Raw genomic sequence first — 23,688 nt, forward strand, 5'->3', positions numbered from 1 at the left:
CCCCTCTGAAGCCTGCCCCTGCCTTATAAGGAACGGGGACACTGCTTTTTTTTTTTTTTTTTCTTAAAAAGATTCTGTTTAGGGTCAGGAGCTGCGTAGCCTCCACAGTAACCATGCAGCTCAAAAACACCATATGGTTTCACATACCGATTTAGTTTAGTAATAGGGACTATTTCCTGATAAGAGTATGCTGTGGAAAAAAAAAATAATCTGCTGACAAATAATTATGCTGGCACAGCAGGCATAACCCACGGGGTTAATTCATACAGCTGATTACTCGTTAAAGTTTTACTAAGTTATTGCATGTAAAGTTAAAATAGACAAGCGACACGGGAGTTTAACTACATTTTATGACTATGAAAAGAACTCTCTGCACTGCTAAAACAATCTGTAGAAGATATTAGTAAGATGCAGCATAGGATTCTTCAGGGTAAGCAGGAATCGTGATGATGGTTTATTTATTTCTGTGAAAAGAGTTGGATGTTCGTATGCCTTATTTCATCCGTGCAAGCACACTACAGGCTGTACCACTGATACCTTCATATTACATCTAAACGTCTCACACTAATCTGACAAATATTAACTATCATTTCAACTGCTGGGTGTGGAGATGTTACTTCGATTTATTTATTTTTTTTTAATTCAGAAGTGCTGCATCTCTCCAAGTAATAAGTCAGTTATGTGCTTCCTACTTCCTTCTTTTCTTCATCACAGAAAAATGTCTGAGGTCAATACTTCCTTTTTTTTTTTTTTTTTTTTTCTCTTTACGATACCTTTCAAAAATTGGAGGTTTTACCTCAAAAAAAAAAAAAAGGAATAAAATGATTGTTTTTATTTTATTTTTAAATAAAATAAATAGCAGGAGCAGATGAGGAAGACATCGTCCCTTCACCAACATATCCCTCTTGAGATTGCTTCACTGGTGATGCTGCAGCACATGCTGAGCGTGTGTCGTTATCTACGAGCTGACCTGATCACTAGGAAGAGATAAGGGGGTGAATGATCACCAGGCAGAGGAGAACACTGCAGGCTGCAAGGTCAAAGCCATCTTCACAACTGCCTGACACTTTCTGAAGCTGGTGGCAAGCTCGAGCAGAGTGGAGACGTCAGAGAAGGTGAACAAGGAAATCTCTTCTGCTCCTCCTGCCATGAGAGCGGCAGTCACTGGCTGAGGAGGGGGAGCTGCAGGAGGCACTAGCAGAGCCCTCTACACGGAGATGTAAAGGGATTTGTTGGATTTGTTTGCAGAAATCAGCAAACTGTGGGCCAGTCTGTGAACCCCAGCCTCTAAAAATGCTCTGCTAAACCTGAAACGCTGCATTATTCTACCCCTAGGATGGACATCAACACTCGGTAATATTCTGTGCCATCCCACAGCCTTGACAAATAGAAGGGAACTCAAATTTGCATAGCTGTGAGTCTCTGGTATTTAAAATTTTCATTTATATCCTCATAATTGGCTGTTATATTTTATGCTGTCCATGCTTTAAGTCTTCATAATACCCAGCTGCATTACAAAGCAATGTGCACTCGTGACCCAGATGGCATAAAGATCTCCAAACCTAGCACAGTCACCTGCATGTGGTTTTCAGAATATGCTGTGCTATCATAACTTGGGAAAGAGGGTTCCTCCAATCTGGGAAAAATCCAATGCTACCTACAGGCAAAACTGGCGCTTTTTCTGTCCAGAAAGGATAGAAATCACTGCTTGGACATGAAGTGTTTAAAGAATCAGTACAAAACAAGTGGGGTGACTCATCAGAGGCTAGAAAGCAATGTAAGCTGAGATACAAACAACAAAGAGGAAGTGCGGAGCAGGGCTTTTTAGCATTTTAACATGACCTGTTGAAATTTCCAGACTAAAAATTATTGCTGACCTTATCAGATGGCAATTTGGAGGAAGTACGTACACTAATAACTAAGAATGTAATCAAATCTTTGAAAATAATGGCAGTGATTAAATAAAAGCCACTGCCAGGGAGAATTGCCAACTGTAAGTCAATAATATCCCCATGCCAGTTTCAGGTAGTATCAAACATACTGAAAGCTGAGTGGAAATAAATGGGATTTCCCATTTGCTTGATGATATATCTGAACAACCCCAACTGTGTTCTTGTTTAATTACTGAATGATTCCTTTATACAAAGAAAATAGTATGTTGGCATTGATATTATCCACTAGTGGGCACTAGGAACTATTTTCCAGAACCAGAAATACCCGGACACAATCAGACACAGGTCCAGCATTCTGGCTCCTATAGCAACACCTCCTAGATGTTTCTGGAAAAGACGCGGAGAAAAAGCATAATCAAAGTGGATTGAGTCATTTTTAATTGTTCCCTCTTTTTGCTAAACGGAAAAAGTGTGGGGGCACACTTCCCAGAGGTGTGCGCACACATCTCGGGAACACAGCCGAGGACCCATCTCCACTGTGGTGTTCAGCCTGAGGATTTTGGGGTGCAAATGATGAAGAAACAGGCGTCCAGCCTGTGCAGGTCTCCAGCCGCTTGTAGGCACATTCAGACACAGCAAGGAAGGCCTGAGATGAACCTTTTTACCTGTTCATGCTCTGATGGGTCCAGCTGATGCAAATGCCAGTCATTGTTAACGCTGTGAATCATTAATTCAGTGCATGAATTGGTACGAGTTAGGTACAATTAGGTGTTTGCACAGATGGGGACAGACATATGATGATGTTGTCATGTGTAAGCCCTGCCAAGACGTGTGTGCCTCTCAGTCTTCTATTAACACAACACCAAGCAGTTTCTCAGCAAGTCAAGCCACACATACAAAAAGCTTGTGAGCAGTACTAAATATAACAAATCTGTTCTCCCCAGAGACTCTGAACAAGGGATCCTAAGGGCCAGCAGTATTCATATCAATATGAAGACATCACCTGTGAATAACATCATATATGGTGACAAGAACCACAAGTGAGCACTAGAATAATGCACCAGGCTACCAATGAAAATAGAAAAATGCATATTGAGGTAAAAGGAAAATGGGGCAAAAATGATGGTAGAGGATTTGAAAACATCCTTCCTGTCCCAGTTTTGCCAGACTTTGCTTATGAAACCCAAACTGGCGTTGCCATTTCAACTGAACTGAACGCAGTGATCCAGGCTGTGTGGCAGGTCACAAAAAATCAACTTCAGCACAGCTGGAGGCGTTATTTTTCTTGCAAGGAGAGACGTTCACCTCTGTTTTATAGTTTGGCCACAGTTCTGAAGAAAATGGAAAGAAATGAGCAGAAAAGAGCAACAGCACAAAAAGCAAAGCCATTACTCTTTTCTCGGCACTGTGCTGTTATCGGGTGGCCGCATCCATAAAACCCTCACAGAAAACTGGAGACTCACTGCAGAGTAGTCAGTCACTTTAATATCTTCCTACACATAGCAAGACAAAAGCAGCGCATGATTAATCACCAACAACAGTCTTAAGGGCTGGATTCAAAGCAAAGGTTTTGGAGACAAAATGTGGGAATACCGTTGTCCAGTGGGGAGTGTGGCACAGGCATTGCCTTTCTCTAGGGTGTTAGCACCAGCCGTGGCTGATACTCTTCAGGCTCAATCCTTGACCATCTAGATGTCTGTGAGCATGACTGCACACAAATCTCACCAGAGCCAGGCAGTGAAGTGCCCACTTCAGCCCCAGAATATTACAGAATCAGAGAACGGTTGAGTTACCAACTTGAGGAAAACACTCACCACTGTAGTTTTCAACTAGCTCCAGGCAGGAGGAGAAAGATGACATAGCACAACCTCTGTAAGAAACGTCACTTCCCACCTCCGCAGGTGCTTGGTGTCCTTCCCCTGCACAGTGCCACGGAGAAGGACATGGAGGCCTGCTGCTCTGTGAGGGGAGAGCAGGGGAGAGCTCATCCTCAGGGAGCGGGATACAGAGGGGTTATGGTGCAGAGGCAGAGGAGACGGTGCCCTGAAAGAGCTCTGGCACCACAATTGGTCTGAGGACATTCAGAAGGAAGAGGGTTTCTGTCAGTGCTGCAAAGTGTTACCTCTCCCCTCCAAGGCTCATGTGGCCTGCACAGTGCCTGGACGGTGCTTTATGGGCTTTCTGCTTCATCACTGTACCTCAGGGTAGGTAAAACTGAACTCGTTTTTAGGACTGCTGCTCTGTGACTGGGATAAAAGCCGAGTGTCAGCCCCGGTGAGCACAAACTCACATAGGGATTGGTCGACTAGGCCGGCTCCTGGCCTCCTGTAACAGTACATCCGTATGTATACGCACAGAGCCACAACAAACGCGCAGTCAGCACTCACAGCCAGCCCACTGACTTCGCAGCATCTGTGCTTTTGCCTCCTTGTCTTGGTTTTGCCACCTACTCCTTTTCGTATCAGATCCACTTACACAGTAACCTTTGTTTTGGCAAAACCGTCATTCTACCAACTGGAATCACCTGCTTAACGTCCATATATTTAGCTGTTACATTAAAATACCCTTGTATTCGAACCGCTTTATGAGTCAGAAAGCCAATTTGAGCAGTTACTCATGAACGAGATCATGCAATTATGATAGGTCCTGAAAACATCGGTTTAAAAGTTCAGAATCAGATAAGAAAGCACATCCAATACTGGGCAGAGGTAGAGGAGAAACAAACAACAGAGCAGAGAATGTTATTGTGGTACTGTTTAAACCTTTGATTTGCTTGTGCCTCAAATTACATGGACAGCGCTGGTTTACTTATCTCAAAAGGATAGAGCAGAAGTGGAAAAAAAGATCAGAGACAGGCAACAAAGGGCGTGGAAGCTCCATACACAAACCCACCAAGCTAGGCCTCTTCAGCTGGGGAAGAGGTCATGCAAAGGGAAGTTAGACATTTATGAGATGATCAGCACAGATGGGTACTAATTGTTCATTGTGTCCTCCAATACAAAGATTAGAGGATATTAAAGGAAGCGTTCAGAAAAATAATAATATAGGATTCACCATATTAAATATAATTAATTATAATATTTAATATTTTATCTTTAATAGAAAATTTATAACTATTAGATTTTATTAATTGCCATATTATGAGTATCTACTACTCTCAGTGAAAAAAAAGTGTTTTCTCATGTTCAGACAGAATTTCATTTGTTTTTATTTTGTTCCCATTGCATCTTGCCCTACCAGTGGACACTGCTGAAGTGTCTCTCTTTTTCACTCCCTCGCATCTGGTATTTATACAGAGTGATATGGTCCCCCCGATCCTCCTGTTCCCCAGACTGAACAGTCCCAGTTCCCTCAGCCTCTCCTCATGAAATGCTCCAAAATCTTTCTGGTCCTGCACTGGACTCACTCCAGTATATCCTCATCATTTTTGTACTGGGGAGCCCAGTAAAAACTTACCATGAGGCAAAGAAGGCACTGAGTACCTTGTCCTGTCCTGTGTCCCACGTCACCAGGTCTCTGCTTCATTCGGCAGTAGACCCAGGCTCTCCCCGGTCTTCCCTGTGCTGTTGATGCACCCGTAGAGTCCCTTCTTGCTACCCTTCACATCCCTTGCAGATTCATGTTCAGGCCAGTGCTGGCAGTGACGGTTCCACGGTGCCAGTGCCGGAGCGGTACGGACTGACTGGGTCACCATTTAGCCCTGCTTTCCCTCACCTCCATCTGTTGCTGACACTCCTTCCTTCCCATAATTTCGTCCAACTCACCGAGCAGGGCGCTCACCATCACCTCACCGCTTCGTGCAAAGAGCTTGCAGCTGCTCTGCGCACCCACTGCGCGCTAACCACATCCCAGATGATTTTCCTGAGGCAACGCTTCCCTGGCATGCCTGCCTTGTGCTCCCCGTCCCTTGGCTGCAGAAACACAGCTAAACCCAGGAAAAGTCAGGCTAATAAATCCCGGAGGAAAACACGACACAAGATAGTTGTTTCATGACACTGTTTAGAGCATTTTTTAAATCGTTCTTCCTGCTGCTACCTCCCCTCCCCAAAGAGCTCATGCTGCTGTGAGACTGGCAGCAACAGGCCCTGAGGGAAAAAAAAAAAGAAAAAAAAAGAAAAAAAAAAGGTAATAAAGCTCCTAAACTGCAAACAAGTAGCAAAACCATGTGTGTATTTCAGGTCCACTCTGGATTTTCATTTGCTCCCCAGCTCAGGGACCTTGCCCTCGGCTGTTTATGCTTTCGGACGCTCTGGCCCACAGCTTTACCTCTTGGCATTTGCCTGGGCTGCGCTACTCAGTACGCTGTTTTCTGCTTCGTCCACTTCTACAGAACGGTCTTACCATTCTGTTTTTTTTTTTCTTGTTTTCATATGAATCAGGCTGAACTAGCTTTTCTGCCAGTTTGCAGCTCTCTGCAAACCTTTCACGTGGACTCATGTTCAGAGAAACATTTCAGGTGCACATCAGTTGTTGCGCGCTCTGATTTACAGTCACAGTATTGTGGGGATTTTGGCTACTACTTTTTTTCTTCTTTTTCTTATACTTTTCTTATCCCCTCCTTTCCCCTCCCTTCCCCTTTTCTTTTTTCTTCATTTATATATCCTATTTTCCACATATCCTTTTTATAAAGATAGTATTCAAGCTCCTGTACAGGTAACATGTTTCACTGAAGACATACATGATTATTTGTCATTTTAATGTCTTTTTATTCTATTAAATAATCCATTAAATGATGTACAGCCAGTATTAAAGTTGACCAAAATTAAAAGATGTTTTTAGTCTTTAATGTGAATTTTAGACAGGATACTATGGTTTCCTTATGTATCCATTCATCTTCTATAGAGACATTATTTCAGTTTTTCAAACTGTAGCACTGTGGTTTTTTGTTGTTGTTTTATGTTTTGTTTTGTTTTTTCCATTTCTTCTTCTGTGCTTGTTAGCTGGCAATTTTAATACATTGATCATAATGCATAATTTGAATACTACTTATACTCTTTGTATTGCAAAACCATAAAAACGACTAACATTAGAAGTTTGTGAGGAGCTCCCCTCAAGCGGGAAGGTAAAGAAAACGCCGTACCTCTCCGAGACGGGCTGGGTGCTGCAGCACCGCCTGGAAGCCGTACTAACGAACACCCATCAGCTTAGAGCCGAACCAGCAGCGCGGCGCTGCGCACTCAGATACCTGTCACAGCAGAGCCCGCCACATTCAATGAACTCCTCCATCCCCTCTGCGCTTCTACAAGCCTGTGGGTCCCTGCAGCCGAAGACCTCTCATTCCTGATGATTTAGCTGCAGTGGCTAAGAGAGATTACCGACCCAAGCCACGGAAGCACCAGCCTCTTTGACCATAGCCAAACCCAACAGGGATCTTGGTTTTTCAAGGCAGGGTACGTGGGAAATTCTTGGTAGCAGTTCCAAGACTAGATTTTTTTCTCTTCCACAAAGAATGAGAAAGTATAAAAGTCTCACAATTTATTTATTTTTCTTGTAAGGTAAACTGGAGACATTTACAAAATTTCAGACGTAAAGTTCTCTTCATAGACGTAGATGCAAGTTATCTTCTTTCTAATTCTGGATGGTGTTTTCACACAGGATCACCCTCTGAATCTCAGGATCTGAGCATTTGGATACAGTTCCTGTGCATGACAGAATCCAAATTAAACTTCCTACTAATTTCTTACTGTTGTAGGTAAAACTACTTAAGCTTGAAGGTTATTGTCAGCAGAAGCCATGAACTGCTATCAGTTTTGATAACATCAGTGTAATCCAATGCATCTTTAAATTCAATTTATTAATTGTTCAGATAAATCATCAAATCTGTTTCTTTTCATGGCAGTAATGTGCATCCTTCTATAATTTCCCTAGACTTTATAGCACCTGCAGTGGCGTTGCTCAAGTGTGGAACAAAATGTGTATGTCCAAAGATAATGAATTACCAGTGTCAGTCTTTATCTGCCTTCTTCAGGCACAGTTTATCATGTAAGTAAATATTTAGTTAAGGCAGATTGTGTTGATTTTTGTCCAAGAGCTATGAGAAATGCGGAGCTCTGACATTCAACCCATCCTGTGTATCTTGTGAATGAAGCTTTTATTATATCTGAACTGCCTCTTACAGCATGCAGATATACGTTAACAAGCCACCGCACTACTTTCAAATAGAAACCCAAAACATACCTAACTATAAAGATATAAAAACTTTTAGCATTCTCTTTTCTGGAACAGCTTCATGTTTTGTGTTAGGGAGGAAAAGTAAGATTTGTGTGTAGACTATTCTGTTGCTATTTAACATCAGCTTGTTTCATACACTTGATAACCAACTTTTAGCAACTCAGCTCATTAAACGTGTTGCTTTTCATCAGTGCTATATGAAGAACTCTTCATGTTAAAAATAGGTAATATATTGCCATTGTTATGGGCTTCATATCTTGAAACCCAAGCAACAGGAGAAAGATAAAGTGTACAGAAAATTATAAATATCAAGCTTAATTCATAACATAGCGAATACTGGTTTCACACTAATACAAGGTAACAATGGCAGACAGAACAAAGGATTTGCAACTATAAACTTTCTTTACTGAGTGTGAGCTCTTGGGATTTTTTTTGCATTATTCCTGCGTGATGAGAATTACCACGAACAGAGACAGGCAAGGTAGTACACATCAGCCCACTCAATACCAGAGTGAACATATGGATCTTGTTAGTATTATAAGAATGCATCGATTTAATAAACTTTCTAATACTATGTCCTCAGATCAGCTGTGACCTTTTTATTCTCTACCATATATATAAAAAAGCCACAGTTTATGTATCATCAATACTTTTATAGAATCACAGAATGGTTTGTGTTGGAAGGGACCTTAAAGACCACACAGTTCTAACCCCCCTGCCATAGGCAGGGACACCTCCCACCAGGCCAGGTTGCCCAGGGCCTCATCCAACCTGGGAGCATTGTATGTTATGGCATTTCTTTAATGAATCTTCGATGCTCTGTCCATTATTGTCAGGATTAGAAATAGTCTGGAGCATTTACAACATACAACTATATGAATCATAGGAATTGCATTTGTTTATGGCATTCTTTGAAAATAAGTTATGTTTTCCATGGAACTGTTTTACCATAAAAGCCCACTTCGGAAGATGTGAGTTTTTCCTCCTTACAATTGTCAATGAATTCATTCAGCTCCATTCACTAATGGGAAAAGTTATTTGAGCAGTTGATCCGTTAGTTAGAAAGCTGTTCTAAAATTAAGGGCTTTTGTACCGTCAGTGTGCTTAAGAGTATTTGGTGTGCTTAAGGATATTTGACTGTAGCCTTATGTTGTTACACTAAGTTACAGGCATGCCATTTCATTAGATTTCACTGAGAAGGGCTAATAAGCCTTTATTATTCTGACATAAATGGAAAGGTACCCTGCCTTTTGGGAATACAACTGTTGCCACAGCAGAACATCTAGAGTGAAATGCTTAGGTACTGATGAAAGTAAGGAGTGTGTGAGAGTGTGTGGTGGTTCTCTTCACAGAAATACGTCTGCTCTTTCCTGTGTGTTTCCATGTAAGTGTATGTTCTAGACTCCATGTTGAAGTTCATGTATTGGTTTTATATTAAAACTGTTTTTAGATCCTAATGATTTTGACTTTGTTCACTATCTTTAACACTTCTACTAAATGGCACCTCAGATATTCTGTTTAGAACCTGGTCCCCTGCTGTTGCTGGGACACAAGACCACATGGTTTTGAAAACAGTACCTATTATCACATCTAGGTATCTTTTTCTTTGCTTGCAACATAAAACCGATAGGCATTACGTTGTTTCCCTCACGCATTCCTTATTCTTCTGAAAGGTGAATTTTGGGTACTTGCAGTGAGTTACACTGGCAATAGAACAGTGGTGGTTTTTAAGAATATAACAAGTAATGATTAACAACTGCTAGATATTACAGGGGGCTGTCAGCAAAATTGTTCTCAGAAATAACTGTGCAGTTCGATACCCTCATGTGTGATGCAAGAATACAGCAGGTGTTACATAGCCATTAGTTTATTGACATTTTACTCCCACTCCAGTCAGCACAAGCAGCCCCAGTCACTGCACAGAGGTTTGAAAGGGAGAAGCGTAAGGTCAGGTCGGGTGTCCTACAGAGGCTCAGCCCAGGGATGGCTCTGCCTCAGTTTACATGCTTTTCTTTTTGACAGCAGATTATATATATCATGCCCACCTGGTTCCACATCAAACACCACAATGCTGCGGTAATTAGAAGGTATGGCCACAGTGACCTGTTGGACATCAGAAAGGGCAGGATGTTGTGTTGTGAACCGGGACAGGATCGCAAGCGCCAAGCCACGTCCTTGACTCCTCGACAATCTTCTGAGTCCTCCCCTTGCCACCTGCACATCCTGATGTGGTGCGCTTGTCTACACACAGCGCAGGGACCAAGTTCCAAAACTTACAGTGATTTTATGCATAGAGCTTTTCTTTCACCTCAGTCAGTATATTAAAAAAAAAAAAAAAGACATCCTTGAGGTACAGCTATTTACATTTGCAGCAGCACAGATATTGAAGTGTTAAAAGATATATTATATAAAAGTATGTTTCCTATTATTTCCCTAAAAAAAAACACAAACCTGCTGCAGAAGTTCATTCCCCAGTATAATCTGAGAATGTATACTGTGTTTTAGGAAGACTTTTCAAATAATATTCATAAACAAAGATTACCTGAAAACACTGCCTGAAGGAAGACAATGAGAATCGGAATGGCAATATGCCATTAATAACGCTCAGAAATGCAGCTGTTTTGAGGTTAGCATTTCTTTTGTTCACTTGGCTTTCTCTATTCTGGCTGATCGATTCCAATCCCAAAACAAAAATTGTCAATAAGGTGCTTCATTAAGACATGGAAAATAGTCTTCAGTCTTGAAGAGGACTGGAGGTTCATAGGGGGTCTGTTGTCGTGAGGAAGACGATTTCTGCAAATTAGATAGAAGTTTATTTTTTGCCTCCTTAAAAACCCAAGTTTCAGAACAAAACCTACAAAGCTAAAATGCAAAGCAAAAGGAGTTTTAATGGCACATCCCCTTCCTCAGGTGAACTTTAAACCACAGCTCAGATGGGTCTAGCATATTCTTTATGTTACCGAAGAAAACTGGCTTTGGCTTTTGCCATTCGATCACCTGAACAGACTCAGTCTTGGAAAAGTGTAAATACGCCAGCTTTGCAGGAGACAAACACATGAGGGTCAAGTCATTGTAATCTTTGTCCGCCCAAACCCACAAACCTGTACCTTTCCTCCTCCAGCCTTCTGAGTTCTCCTCAGCCACTTCCTTTGCGTTAACCCTAGCCTGTGTTCTCATTTACTTAGTTAAAAAAGTCTTTACTTGGAAACAAAGCCAGCAGATGTTTCTTTCAAGGTCGCTGCTCCTTCTGAGCTTCTTCATCAAGCATATATGTTAGAATATACGTACTATGACATACTGCTAAAATAATACAGTAGTAAATTTGGAGTTTTTTCAGAAGTGTATACATTCCTTCTAAATATTATTTGTACATTGTTTTGCTACACCAAATGTCTCCCGTAAGTAGAAAACAGCAGGGACCACTACTGACTAACACGTCAGCATTCCTGCACTTAAATAATAAATAATATTGCACTGCAACACAGAGCCATTGTATGATTTCAGTATGTGCTCTTAAACAGAAGGCTTGAAGTCAAGATTTCATTCATTAAAAATTCCTATGGACTCATGAAGAGTTTTTGATAAACTGTTTTGCAGAGCTCTCAGTCGGTTTGTCTGCAGAGTTCTGAAGGCACTTTTCTGCCTGTCTGAAGTGGGGAAATTAGAAAATCCTCACCAATAATAAAGTGAAAAGCAAACCAGTAGTATACCTGGACTTTGGGATGCACCAAATGAGGATGTAACTAAGTGTACCCATGAAACAGTTAACTAGATTTTATCCACTATTCAGTTAAAGTGTATACTTGTACTCAATATGAAAACATTACCTATTATCCTGTTTATATGCAAATCAATTAACAAGAAGTTTGTATTTTATAAATCATTGATTTAGGGTATTTAAATTATATTTGTCTATAACTTTATGATGTCACTAATTTCTCTGTAACAAGCTTTGTTTTGCCATTCATACAGCAAGAGCATATACGGAAAAAAACATATATATATAAACCAAGGTTAAAGCTATGAATAGGAGATATTATCAAAGTTTTCTATATCAGAAACTTTGCCAAATGTAAAAACAATCTTTGAAATCAAACTTCCCTTTTAAAATAACATTTCCTATCCTGTACTGGTCTACAAGAAAACACCTTGTAAGCAAGAAAAACTAGCGTCACAGGTGTTCTGCAGCTCACGACTCTGATTTAAGATGGACTGTATTTGCATGTGTGCAGGGAGGGGCTAATTTAAATCTGGTGAAGAAACTCACAGGCAGGCACAGTACCCACAGTTGCCTAAGAACACATATACAAATTTTTGCAGCTGCTTAGCAGACATTTTTACCTTTTGAGAGAGTCTACATCCTTACTGATACTAGAAGCCTTAGAGTACTGTACTTTACATTGCCTGGTATTCACAAGGGAGGAACTTGGGGCAAAATCTGAAAGTGAGATTACAAATACACAGCTTAAGAAATACAAAATATACCCTTTCTGCAAAGAAACAGACATTCAAACGGGAAGAGTGTGAGGGCACTTGATCTAATGAAAAATTTTGCAGGAAACTGTGAACTAACAGCTACGGTGAAAATCATGACATCGGTACAGCCTCCTTTTCCAAAGGGCGTGTGTATTGCGTAAGCTAGTTAAACGTCGGGCATGAGGAGAAATCTCTACATGCATTTTCGTTCATGCGGAAATGTGTTTATTAATGAAAATAAATATTCCACTATGTGATACTCAGCTCACTGTGCAACAGTCACCTAGCTTTTATTTACTTTATCAATTAATACCAGTCAGTTCTGAGTGTTGATTATATTCCTATCCATTCCCAAACCACAAAACCATTGGATATGACAGGTTCTGCTTGCTGACTCTTTCAAAGACTCTATCCTATTAATTGTGGAAAAAATTAAGCTGACGAAGCCTTCCTACACAACAGTAAGAAAACACTATTAGAACTCTCAGACTTCTCGATTGCAGATTTTAATTTTATGGAAAATAATGTTGAATATTTTTCAAGGCTGAAGTTTAAGGCCACTAGGCTCCTAGCTACAACTGCCATAGTTTTTGTTTCTGTAATTGCCCTATAAATAGCAGCTTTGAGTGTTGCTTTTTTTTTTTTTTTTTAAGGGGGTGGGGGGGCTGTTTTTCTAAAAGAAGGAAAAAAGCAACATCACCCTGAACTTACACACACACACACAAAAAATGGAAGAAATTGAAGTTAATTAACTTGAAGATTACATAGAAAATAGCAGTGAAAAATAGTTTTCCTGAACCAAGTCTTAACCAGACAATACGTATTCTTTTTAGATCTATTTTTCTCTGCTACCACGCAGTTACAATATGCAGGAACACAAATACTTAAACAGTCACAAACACCTTCCTCTCCCCCTCCGCAAACCTACTTTATTTCAGCATTCTCCCCAGCGTTATGAGATGGAGACCTGAGCTAGTACAGCAATACTGGGTGCTGACAAAACGCAAGGAGGAGCACTTGCATGTGGTGTATTAGCAGGTGATGCAAAGAAGCATCAGGTATTCATACGAGGGCCAGAAGATTTTTTTTTTTAATCCAAAAGTTATTTTAAAACTAGTGCACAGTGTCAGTTTTTAAGACTGGATATGGCATCTCCTTGAAACATACTAGAGAAAGCACTTCAAGTCATCTGAAGAGGAAAAACAGTCCACACATAGTCACGAGGAAAGGTAGAGAAAATCACACCCCTTTTACCGAGTTTTAAGAAGGTGGTAACACAATTACTGAACTGCATAGATTATACATAAATAGAACCTTTATTTTAAAAAAATATTGTGTAGCACATTTTTTGCTTCCTTTTTTTTAAATATAATATTTTGTCAGTGATTATATTAATGCAGTATACTCCTCTAGCAGTCTGTACACGCTCTTCCTAGTTGCTTTCCATACTATCAGATATGCTTTAATAAAGGCTTGTTCATTCTTTACTTGTTTTGTGCCCTTCACATTCCCTTCTACACAGACACAAACTAACTTTGGAATGCAACTCAAATCCTTGTAAGAATTTGTGATTTTTGAGTGTGGTGTTTTTTTTTTTAAATTAAGTCTGAGAACTTCACAATAGTGTTAATAACTTACGTAAGGTTTACATTTAAATACAGTTATATGTGTAACAAATTTACTGTTATTTTAATAATCCTCTCTGGTAAACAGAACTAAGGTGGACACATGATAACAAAAGCTTACTTACGTTAAGGAAGGATGGCATGCTGATTGTGTGCAAGATTTTCTTGAATGTGCTTGGAAATGCTCCGAGGTCCGTTTCTGCTTTTATGACCCGTTCTTCCATTCCAGCCACACAGTTTCCAATCATCTTCACAAAAGCCTATTTGAAAATAAATAGATAAATAAGCACAACTTTTTCACTAATAGATAGAAACAGGATTTTGTATTACACGACAGCGGTAACAGTACTATTACTAAAATGAGAAGTAAAAACAAAACAAAACAACTCCATACTTTATTTCCTTCCACCTACAAGTCCAATTTATTGGTAAAAAATATTTATGAGACACTCAGCAGCCTGCAAAAACAGGTTAAATCTAACAAAACAGTTATTGTTCCTCTTCCTACTTGTTTTTCACATAAATAATTTAGACTTATTAGGATTTAGATTTTTATCTGCCTTTCTACCCAGAAGTGGGATCAAGAATCTGGATCGCTTAGAATTTTGAAGCTTTACCAGAAATCAATAGCTCCCTCCTTCTTTTAGTCTAAAAATAGCTTTCAAGAGAGTAACCGTGAAAGACGCTATCAAAAAACAAAAAGAAGAAAAAGTGGAACTATTGCTTTCTGAAAAGAGGACAGTTGCCTTGCTTCAAGCAGTAGCTTTAGGAACAAAAAGGCATTTTGTTTTAGATTGTCAGCAGTCTCTGGAAATTCCTCATAAATTGTGTTCTCTTCGTCAATGCTGAGGTAAGAGATCTGGATTGGACACGGAAGAGCAAAAGGGATCTGAGTCCACTCCATGTTCACACACACACACACGATTATAGCGTATCATTGATTCTTCCCCCCTGCTGAGAAAGAGAATGCATGTAGAAGATGGCAAGCACATACCTCTAGGTTGTCAATCTTCTTGTATACCTGTCTCATTTCTGTAGCTTTTGCGTAAATTTCGGGTATGCTTTCATTGATGACTTGGGAGGAATCGCTTCTAATCTAAAGATGATTCCAACAGATAATACAGAAAGAGATTAATAGAACAAAATATTAAGTACTAGATTTCATTTCTGAAACTAGAATTGTGTTCCAATTACACAAATTAACACTAATAGATTAAAAATACTCAATCAAAACTAACTAACTAGCTTCTTTGTATAGTTTAGCAAGTACCTTTGAACAAAATTTATTTTGCAGAGGCTAACATTTAATTTTATAGTTGTATTAAAAACAGGCTGCTATAACATTATCAGAACTAAGACATAAGACACAGTGGAGAATCAAACGTATTAAACTGAAGTTCTGACTTCAGTTTTACTACTTGCGCATTTCCTCATCTTTACTGAAAAAAAAAAAAAAAGCAAGATTTTGTGGCCTGACTTTTATTGATATAATAAAAAACACACTTAGGTTGCCCTTAGATTACTGCTGCAGGACCAAGTGTACTTTGCTTTCAGAGGTGGCCTGTATACCAATGACCGCTTACATGGGCGTTTCATGGAGTTCCCCCTTTTCCTCTCATGAGAACGTGAAAACAAAGCTGTCTTTCTGACAACATGGTAAGAACGGGTCTGCCCTAAACTCTTATCTAGTTTTGGGAGTCTGGCAATTCCAGCGAGATGCTTTAATCATTAAAACCACGTAGGATGTCTGTACGTATACTAAAGGGCGATGAATATCGTATCATCCTTTTAAATGTCTGTGCTATCCAAAAATGAGATTCCATGTATGGGCATGTACAAACGTATACATATGCAATTATGCAGCTCTATACCTATATGTGAATACCACTTTGCTCCTACGTGGAAGCTCAGTAGTTTTCATCCATGAATTGTTGACCAGAACGAGTTCTCTCTCCAGCGTATTATCATGGAAGCTCAGTAGTTCTCATCCATGAATTATCGACCAAAACGAGTTTCCTTTTCAGCGTATCATCGTACGGGAACCCGCAGGCCAGGACCAAAGCCCGCTGCCCCCCTCCGCCCCGTTTCACAGCGCAACCCCCTACCAAAACACACACCGACTTCGAAACCGGACCGACGCGCCGCTTACACGCACCATGTCCAGCATCCCCACGAACTCATCCACCCTGGTCAGCAGGTCGTCCAGGCTCTTCTCCAGGCTCTCCACCTGCGAAAACACATTTTAAGCGCCGCGGCGGTACGAGAAAAGCGAGCGGGTGGCCGGGCACACGGCTACGTCCCGCCTGGCCCAGAAAGAAGCAAAAAAGAGGCGTTGGGACGACGCAACGGGTCGAGCCTCCCCACAGAAATAAATAAATAAATAAATAAAATAAAGACGCTGCGGGTCGCGGCCGCTCACCTGCTCGCTGAAGGCGCTGCGGTCGACGAGCAGGTAGGCGGCGTACGCGGCGGCGGTGGCGCTGAGCGACGCCTCCAGGGCGTCCCCCTCCTCGTCCTCCTGCTCGCCGAGCCCGGAGGCGTTGCTGTGGCTCTGGGAGACGTGCCCGCTGTCCCCGCTGTCCCCGCTGGGGCAGGGCCCGGCCCCGGCCCCGTCGCCGTCCCCCGGTGCGGCCGCCATGCCGCCGCCGCCCGGCCCGTCAGCCGGCGCCGCCATTACGTGAGGGAGGAGGCGCCGCCATCACGTGAGGGCGGGCGCAGGCGCGCTCCCGGGGGGCCGTGCCCGCGCCTGGCGCCGCCCGCCCGCCCTCACCACAGCGGGGGGCGGAGGGTGCCCGCTGGGGGTGAGCCCGCTCCTCGCTCTTGGCTGTGTGCCCTCAGCCACCCGCTTGCTTAATCTTAGAACCACAGAATGGTTTGGGCAGGAAGGGACCTTAAAGACCATCTAATTCCAACCCCCTGCCATGGGCAGGGACGCCTCCCACTGCGCCCAGAGGTTCCCCGATTTCTGCCTGAACTTCTCCCACCTGGTTTCTCCAGGTACAGCAGTACCAGGCGGTGGGCAGGGCGAGGAGGTGACAGACCAAAAAGGGGAAGGAGTTAATCCTAAAGAGAGAACTAATGTATGTGTGTATATATATATATACGGGACTTTTCAGAATTGTGCATGCAAAAATAAAAGCTTTTTTTTTTTTTTTTAACCTGATGCAAGCGAGGGCACTAAGTTTGCAAGCCTTAAGTGTTATGGTACAAAGTGTTAGCTCCAAAGTTGGTTCTGTCAATGATCTGCCCTTCTCAACTTGTGACTGAAAGCTGGGGTAAAATGCTTTTATTCGTCCCCCTTAGAGCTCTGAGGTGTGAAATGCAACTCGTGTTTCCCCCTTCCTAGGATGAAGGGCCTTGTCTGCTTCATTTGGACAGCCACAGAGCCTTCTTCCAAGCAAGACGCTGCAGCATATCAAGACAGTGTTATCTTCAGCTTATTCTGAAGCTCTGGAGGTACCTGAGGTACTCAAAGAAGACAAGAGACCTGAAGAAATCATGCTATGAAGAGCAGAGCAAGTTACTTGGTTCCCATACAAATCCATGTAGCAGTACCCTTTAATAAAGGCAGTATGGGGAGGAAATTTTCACTCTTCTGCCTGTTACCTGTGCTAAGTCTTTACTGGTACAGAAAAAAGCATCACCAAAATGTTTAGGTAGTTGAAGAGTTGCCAAAAAAACACGTCTCGTTTCAACAAGGAGGTGAGATACTTCTGCAGAAAGATGTGCTTCAGGATAGGGGAAAGGATATAGCATAGATGTAAGATTAGTGCACGTTTTATTGCAGACAGGTCACAATTTCATCAGTTAAATAAGGCAAAATGAGTAACTTCAGCCAGACAAATCCACTTATTTAAAGAAGTTGTCTTAAATAAGATGTAACACACTCCTCTTGATAAGATGGTCTGATTGACTGAAGCATATCCAGCTCTTTTTTTTTTTTTTTTTTTTACTGCACCAATATAGTCAGATTTTTTTAAAAAATGAAAACCTTTGGTAAAGTACAAACATTTTTAAGACAAACAGGATCAATATTCTTATTGTGCTGGGAAAAATAAGTATAGCTGCTGTGACACCTAGAAGAGAATTAGAGTAAGTGAAAGTATTTTAAAATAAACTTTTAAAGCAAATCTAAAAGAAACACACTAAGTTCAGCGTCCAAAACATTTAACAACGAGCAGAAGACTGGCTGTTCCACAGGTATTCTAAATCAGCGATAATGAATTAGTCCAAACATCCTTTGTCCAGCCATTACAAATTCCAAAATGGAATGTAATTTTTTTCAAACCAAGACTTCTGAATTTTCATATCCATACAATATTTAAGAAATGTCTAGTTCACCATATAAAAAAGCTTTAATGTACTACAAAGTTAAAAACAAAAAGAAAGTGACACAAGCTAAAAGTAGAAAAATACATTGTAAAACATTTATATTTTGTTCCTTACACTGATCAAGATATAACAAAATATTTTAGATTTGACCACTTTAATAAATTCATGGCGTTTTCAGAAGTGAACGGTTATCGACTCAGCAGTCGCTGGTTACCCCTTAACCAGCATCCAGTAGAGATGTCCAGCCATCGCAAACACCCAGTATACTCTAAGTTTCTAGAAATCATGTGTAGACATTAAGCTTTATGATTACTAGAAGAGTCCAAAAATAATAGAACTACTCTAAGGTTAGGTTTGAAAGGCAGTCAACATCCCTCGTTTGTATAGCAATTGGCCAATCTTTTGTAAGGAAAGACCTTGTGGGATTTTGGTTGCCCCAAACATGTAGCAAGAACCTGTTTCTGTGGCGAAGGGGACAGTCCTAGCACACTCTTCCACTTTTGCCTTCTCGCATGTATCCCTAAAATTCACATGAACCATAATATTGAAAAAAACAGAGCATGAAAAAAAAAAAAACCAACTGAAAAAGAGGTATTATCTAATAAATATCGAAAAAGAAAAGGAATACATTTTACACATAATGTTGCTGAACCTGGTTTGAAGCCCTCAGTATCATGGTTTTCTGTTCCAGGACAGGACAAAATCGTGTTGCAGGCAGGCCTGCCTCTGACCAGCAGGTGGTGCTGATCTCAAAGCAATAACGTCAACGTCCTCCAACCTCCCCACCCTAGACTTTTTAAAAATACATATATACTTTCGTTTGGAAAATGGATTTGCAGCATCTCCCTACCGCTGTTACCACCAGAGCAGGAAACCGCTCCTTTTATAGAGCGTGTCTGGATTAGACATAACATTGCAAATATGGTATAAACAAATTAGTGGAAGGTCTGTCTGTGATGCTAAAAGAACGGATAGCTATTAAGAAGCGCTCTTTTTAAACTCCTATTAGAAGAAAAACAGATTCCACTTCAAATAGACATGTCTGTTATTACTATTAAAACCTAATTCATATACATGCATGTATAAATACATCCACCCATGCATTCAAACCCAAGTACGTAGCACTGCCAGTGGTGGCCTATAAGACTGCTTAGATTTATACGAACTAAAACTAATTTGCCTTCTCATTTTAGGGCTGGGATGTAGACCAGGTTTTACACCCTGGTATTCTCCTGACAAATTCTGCAGTGCATGACAGTCTTATGTCTAACTCCAGATGCCATGTTTCCTAGACAGCAACAATTTTCTGCACCTCTGAGGTCTATGAGAATATCAGCTCTCTGTTTTGTGCATAACATATTGCAAGAGTTAATTGTCCTCATTGGCACTTAAGACTGAAAAGAGAGTTGCAGGAATTGCTACTAAAGTGTAATGACTGTCCCGTCCTCCTCGATGCCTCCTCTAGGGATAACCAGACTGTGCCGGGGATCAGTTTTTAAGGAACTGAGTAATTTGTGGATGTTGCCATTGCTTTCTCGGCCAGAGTTGTTGTTGAGCACCAGGTCCCTTTGAAGTCTGTGGCTAAGGCTGCTGCCATTGATTCGAGAGAGGCTACTGGAAGTAAGGCTGTGCAGTTTGGGAATGTGCTGTGGCTCCAGACCGCCCTCGATGACAATGTCAGCCTCTTCGTCACTCTCCATTTCATCGGGGTGGAAGTTCTGCAGCACGTGGGATGTAGGCAAGCTATGGTGACTAGCAGTGCTGTCTGTAGACTGGCCAGAGCTACCAGACATCCTACTGCTTCGAATAATATTGTTCCTCTGGTTTGCTGGCTTGACCGTGATAATAAGATTATGGCTGTTGGCAATCATCATGTCTGTGACTTGGTCAAGAGTCTTTCCTGCTACTTCAATGCCGTTAACTTCCAGGACTTCGTCGTTGACAGCCAGCAAGCCCGTGCTCTCCGCTAATCCTCCAGGAACCATACGAGAGATGAAGATGCCGGGTACTTTTTCCAGTCCGTGAGGAGTAACCCTTACGCTGGTGCCATCGCGAATGTAAAATCCTAAGGGTTTCTCACACCCGTGTCGATACAGCCTCACTCTCCTGTGTGTTTCGGGAAGGATGTCCACATCGATTATGGAAGACACCGGTCTAAAATCATGAGGCATGCTAATGTTAATGTGAGGGCGCCGGCGGAGATTGTCGTTGCGGAGAGTCACCAGAGCCTTCTTCTTCCTTGATAGCGTGTTGGTCCCAAAATTACTGTAGTCCACTTCATCTGAAAGAGAAATAGCAACACCATATCAATCAAACACAGAATAACTCAATCTACAGGGTGTTTTCCACTGAAGTCTGGTTCAGTGAAGCCACATTCCTAATAATACGGAAGAAAGCAAATGAATTCTTCTGCTTACCCTAACCTTTGTTTTATTCTATGTCCATCAGCACACCATTCAGAATGAATTAGCTGTTTTCAATAAATTACCCGCATTTCTTCCACATTTTGAGGGAAGAGACTTTTGATTCCATACTCCCGTACAGAATGCAATTACTTGCAGCTGCAGGCTTGATACACCATCTTATATGACACCAGACTTTCAGAGTTAGATTGTAATTTTATACTTGTCAAATGTGCAAAAAAAAAAAAAAGCGTTATACACATTCCTAACCTGGAAGTCTGAATCAAAGAATATTTCAATAACCAGCACAGGCTTAACTGATAGCAGACCTTAGGTACAAACAAGAAAGCAGGGTATGAGAGAGTAGTTGGATGTGTGCTTTTAGCCTACCCTGTTTCACTAAGGGATTTAGGTTAATATGTGTCTCTCAGTACTGCACTCTTCTCCTTGGAATATTTTAATTTATTTCACATGAATTTCACAGAAATAAAAAGTGCTTAAGTGCCAAGTTCCAAAAAGTTTTGTGGAAGTGGCGTGGTAGAAATAAAAGCAGGGAGAAGGAGACTGCTCTGTTGCCTCGCCCATACGCTAAGGATTGAAAGAAGAAACTCAAGTTGCACTTTGCATGAAAAACACTTAAAATGGTTATGAAGTAGCTAGTGTACAAAATGTGTCACTGCAGTTCACATTAAAAATACTGTGCATATTTTAAACATGAAGCATGCACTAGCTGGAAAAACATTTCACCAGGAGTTTAAACATGCTAACACTCTTCAGACAAAAATGAAGACTTTCAGTTTATTCTGCCGTTGAAGAAAGCAGTAAAATACAGAAGTACAATCAGCTTACAAAAGTGCCGCTAAGAAATTTCTCTCCTTCAAGTTAACCCTGCATAACAATGTTTGAGAAAGTCAAATAATCTCTCTATCCGATAAAGGTTGAAAAAAACGTGTTAGCAAAAAACAAGCCTATAATTACATTCTTCTTGCAAGGTCTCATCTTCAAGTCAGCTTTCGAGGCGTATCATTGACAGTTCTCAATTATGTGGCATCACGTTGCACCCTCTTACAGAACACAGAAAAAAAAGGGCTAAACCACAGCCTGATCTAACCGAGCCTGCTTTCAGCAGGGTGTTGGATCGACTGGCCTCTAGAGGTCCCTTCCAGACTAAATCATTCTGTGATCCTACAGTAGTCCTTTGGGATGGAAAAAATGTTTAAAGACTGCAGAAAGACCATCTCTGCATTCTCCCGGAACTTCTTTGCACTGGCTACACCAATGTTGAAGACACCAAAAGGCCTCTAGAAGGTCATCCTGAAGGAAAAGCTTCCTGGATGACTTTGTAGCGTTCAGGGACACACCTACCTCTCCCCTCTGCTCTAAAGATTGTTCAGAGCTCTACCAAGCGTGCGGGCCCTGCTGTGCTCCCTGTGTCCTTGCAGCTAACCCTCATCAGCGTAGCACCAGTTCTTTTGAACGTACAGCCCACCTACAGCAGCCAGAGCCAGGCAGTATTCCTACCCCCTCACCAACAGGGCCACCATCCACATTCGTCTGGAGGTGAAACTTCAATTAAGTTTTGACGGACGATTTTGAAGGCTGGCAACAAACATTTTTTCTTACAAAGTATGGGTCCGCCTGAGATGTCTTTCATCACCGTTGCCTCCAACACTGCACCCTGTGTTCTCACAGCTCACTGACAGGTTTCTGTGACAAGGCTATGAAAACAACTTAAGGGCTCACATTTAGAACTGAAATTCTTCTTCACCTGAAATACATATTGCACTGTTGAACAGTAGCTCTGTACCTTGAAAACAGAGGCAGCCTTTGCCCTAAGACTTTTAGCTTAAGATGGTAGAATTAAAATTACATGTGAATTTGCGTTTCACACTGTCTCTTGCAGTAACAGAAAACTAAACTCAAAACAAAAGCTGCAAGTGTTTAAGGCTCAGCAAATTAGATCAGCGAGTGCAGTTCATTGCACTGCAAGTAAAAAGCCCTAGTGATCCGTCTCTCCCCTGAAAGTACCTAGGTTGCTCTTCTCTCCCACTCTGTTTATGTTAGACTATTAATACTGGATGACTCTTAAGACTGACTTGCAAACGTTTTATCAAATAGTTCACCTGGGAAGGTCTTGTTGTCAGGTTTGTTCCCCTTAAACTAACAAGAACTACCCAGCGTGTTGATTCTCACAGCATGCAGGTTTGTCGTGACAAAGAATGGATGTCACAGGTAAGCCAGAGAGGCACGATGGTCCTCCTGACACACACAGGTGGCTCATCTCTGAAGCAGCTTCCTTTGGCTGAACAATCACGAGGGCAATGGCACAAAAGAGGTCCTTGTTTTGCTTCTGTGACCTCCTCACCTGCGCTCAGCCCACTAATCTGTCTCCCCAGATGACTGCCAGCATTCCTAACCTCTGAGCAGCTTCAAAACAGCCACCTCCTTTAATAAGAAAGAGCCCAGCTTACCACAAAAATGTTATCTTTTTCCTCCAAACACGAACCAGGCAGAAGCAGAGACTGCAAGTCATATGGGCTAATTTCAGCGTTGGACCACTGACCATTTTTTGGATTCAGTTTTTCAGGTCTGGAGCAGGTTAAAAAGTTATGTTTATGTCCGGTTGATGATCGTTTTTTTTTTTGTTTTTAGAACATCGTCAGTCATTAGTTTCCAGCTCTGATCCTAAACAGGATTACATATAAAAAGATGAAGGCCCAGTTTTAACAGGTAGAACTGTTAAAACCTACTATCAATTGGAGAAATGGTACTTAACGTGGAGAGCTTTTA

The 23,688-nt window shown here is 41.4% G+C and overlaps 2 protein-coding genes and 1 long non-coding RNA gene across 4 annotated transcripts in view; 1 reads left to right on the forward strand and 2 right to left on the reverse strand.

The window, feature by feature from the left end:
- Positions 1-6,574: 6,574 nt before the first annotated feature.
- On the reverse strand, positions 6,575-16,859 carry BLOC1S4 (biogenesis of lysosomal organelles complex 1 subunit 4). Of its 2 annotated transcripts, XR_007166882.2 has the most exons (6): positions 16,584-16,859; positions 16,320-16,391; positions 15,159-15,260; positions 14,290-14,424; positions 10,606-10,856; positions 6,575-7,531 (listed from the first exon to the last, which is right to left on the reverse strand). XR_007166882.2 is itself a non-coding variant. In XM_048073543.2 (5 exons), the coding sequence occupies exons 1-5, from the start codon at positions 16,836-16,838 to the stop codon at positions 10,761-10,763; spliced, it is 660 nt and encodes a 219-aa protein (XP_047929500.2). In that variant the 5' UTR covers positions 16,839-16,859; the 3' UTR covers positions 9,915-10,760. The 2 variants fall into 2 exon arrangements, 1 of the variants encoding a protein (XP_047929500.2); XM_048073543.2 differs by lacking the exon at positions 6,575-7,531 and having other exon boundaries at positions 9,915-10,856.
- A 60-nt stretch (positions 16,860-16,919) lies between these two features.
- Positions 16,920-18,116, forward strand: LOC125183969 (uncharacterized). Its single transcript, XR_007166883.2, has 2 exons — positions 16,920-17,161; positions 17,511-18,116. It is a non-coding gene; the product is annotated as an uncharacterized lncRNA (long non-coding RNA).
- Positions 17,926-23,688, reverse strand: part of PARD6G (par-6 family cell polarity regulator gamma) — a 60,993-nt gene continuing 55,230 nt past the window's right edge. Inside the window, exon 3 of the mRNA XM_048073542.2 lies at positions 17,926-20,777. Coding sequence (XP_047929499.1) covers positions 19,918-20,777 — 860 coding nt within the window. The 3' untranslated portion in view covers positions 17,926-19,917. The remainder of the gene's footprint in view (positions 20,778-23,688) is intronic.

The sequence above is a fragment of the Anser cygnoides genome, chromosome 2 (genome assembly GCF_040182565.1).
Source record: "Anser cygnoides isolate HZ-2024a breed goose chromosome 2, Taihu_goose_T2T_genome, whole genome shotgun sequence".
Classification (NCBI taxonomy): domain Eukaryota; kingdom Metazoa; phylum Chordata; class Aves; order Anseriformes; family Anatidae; genus Anser; species Anser cygnoides.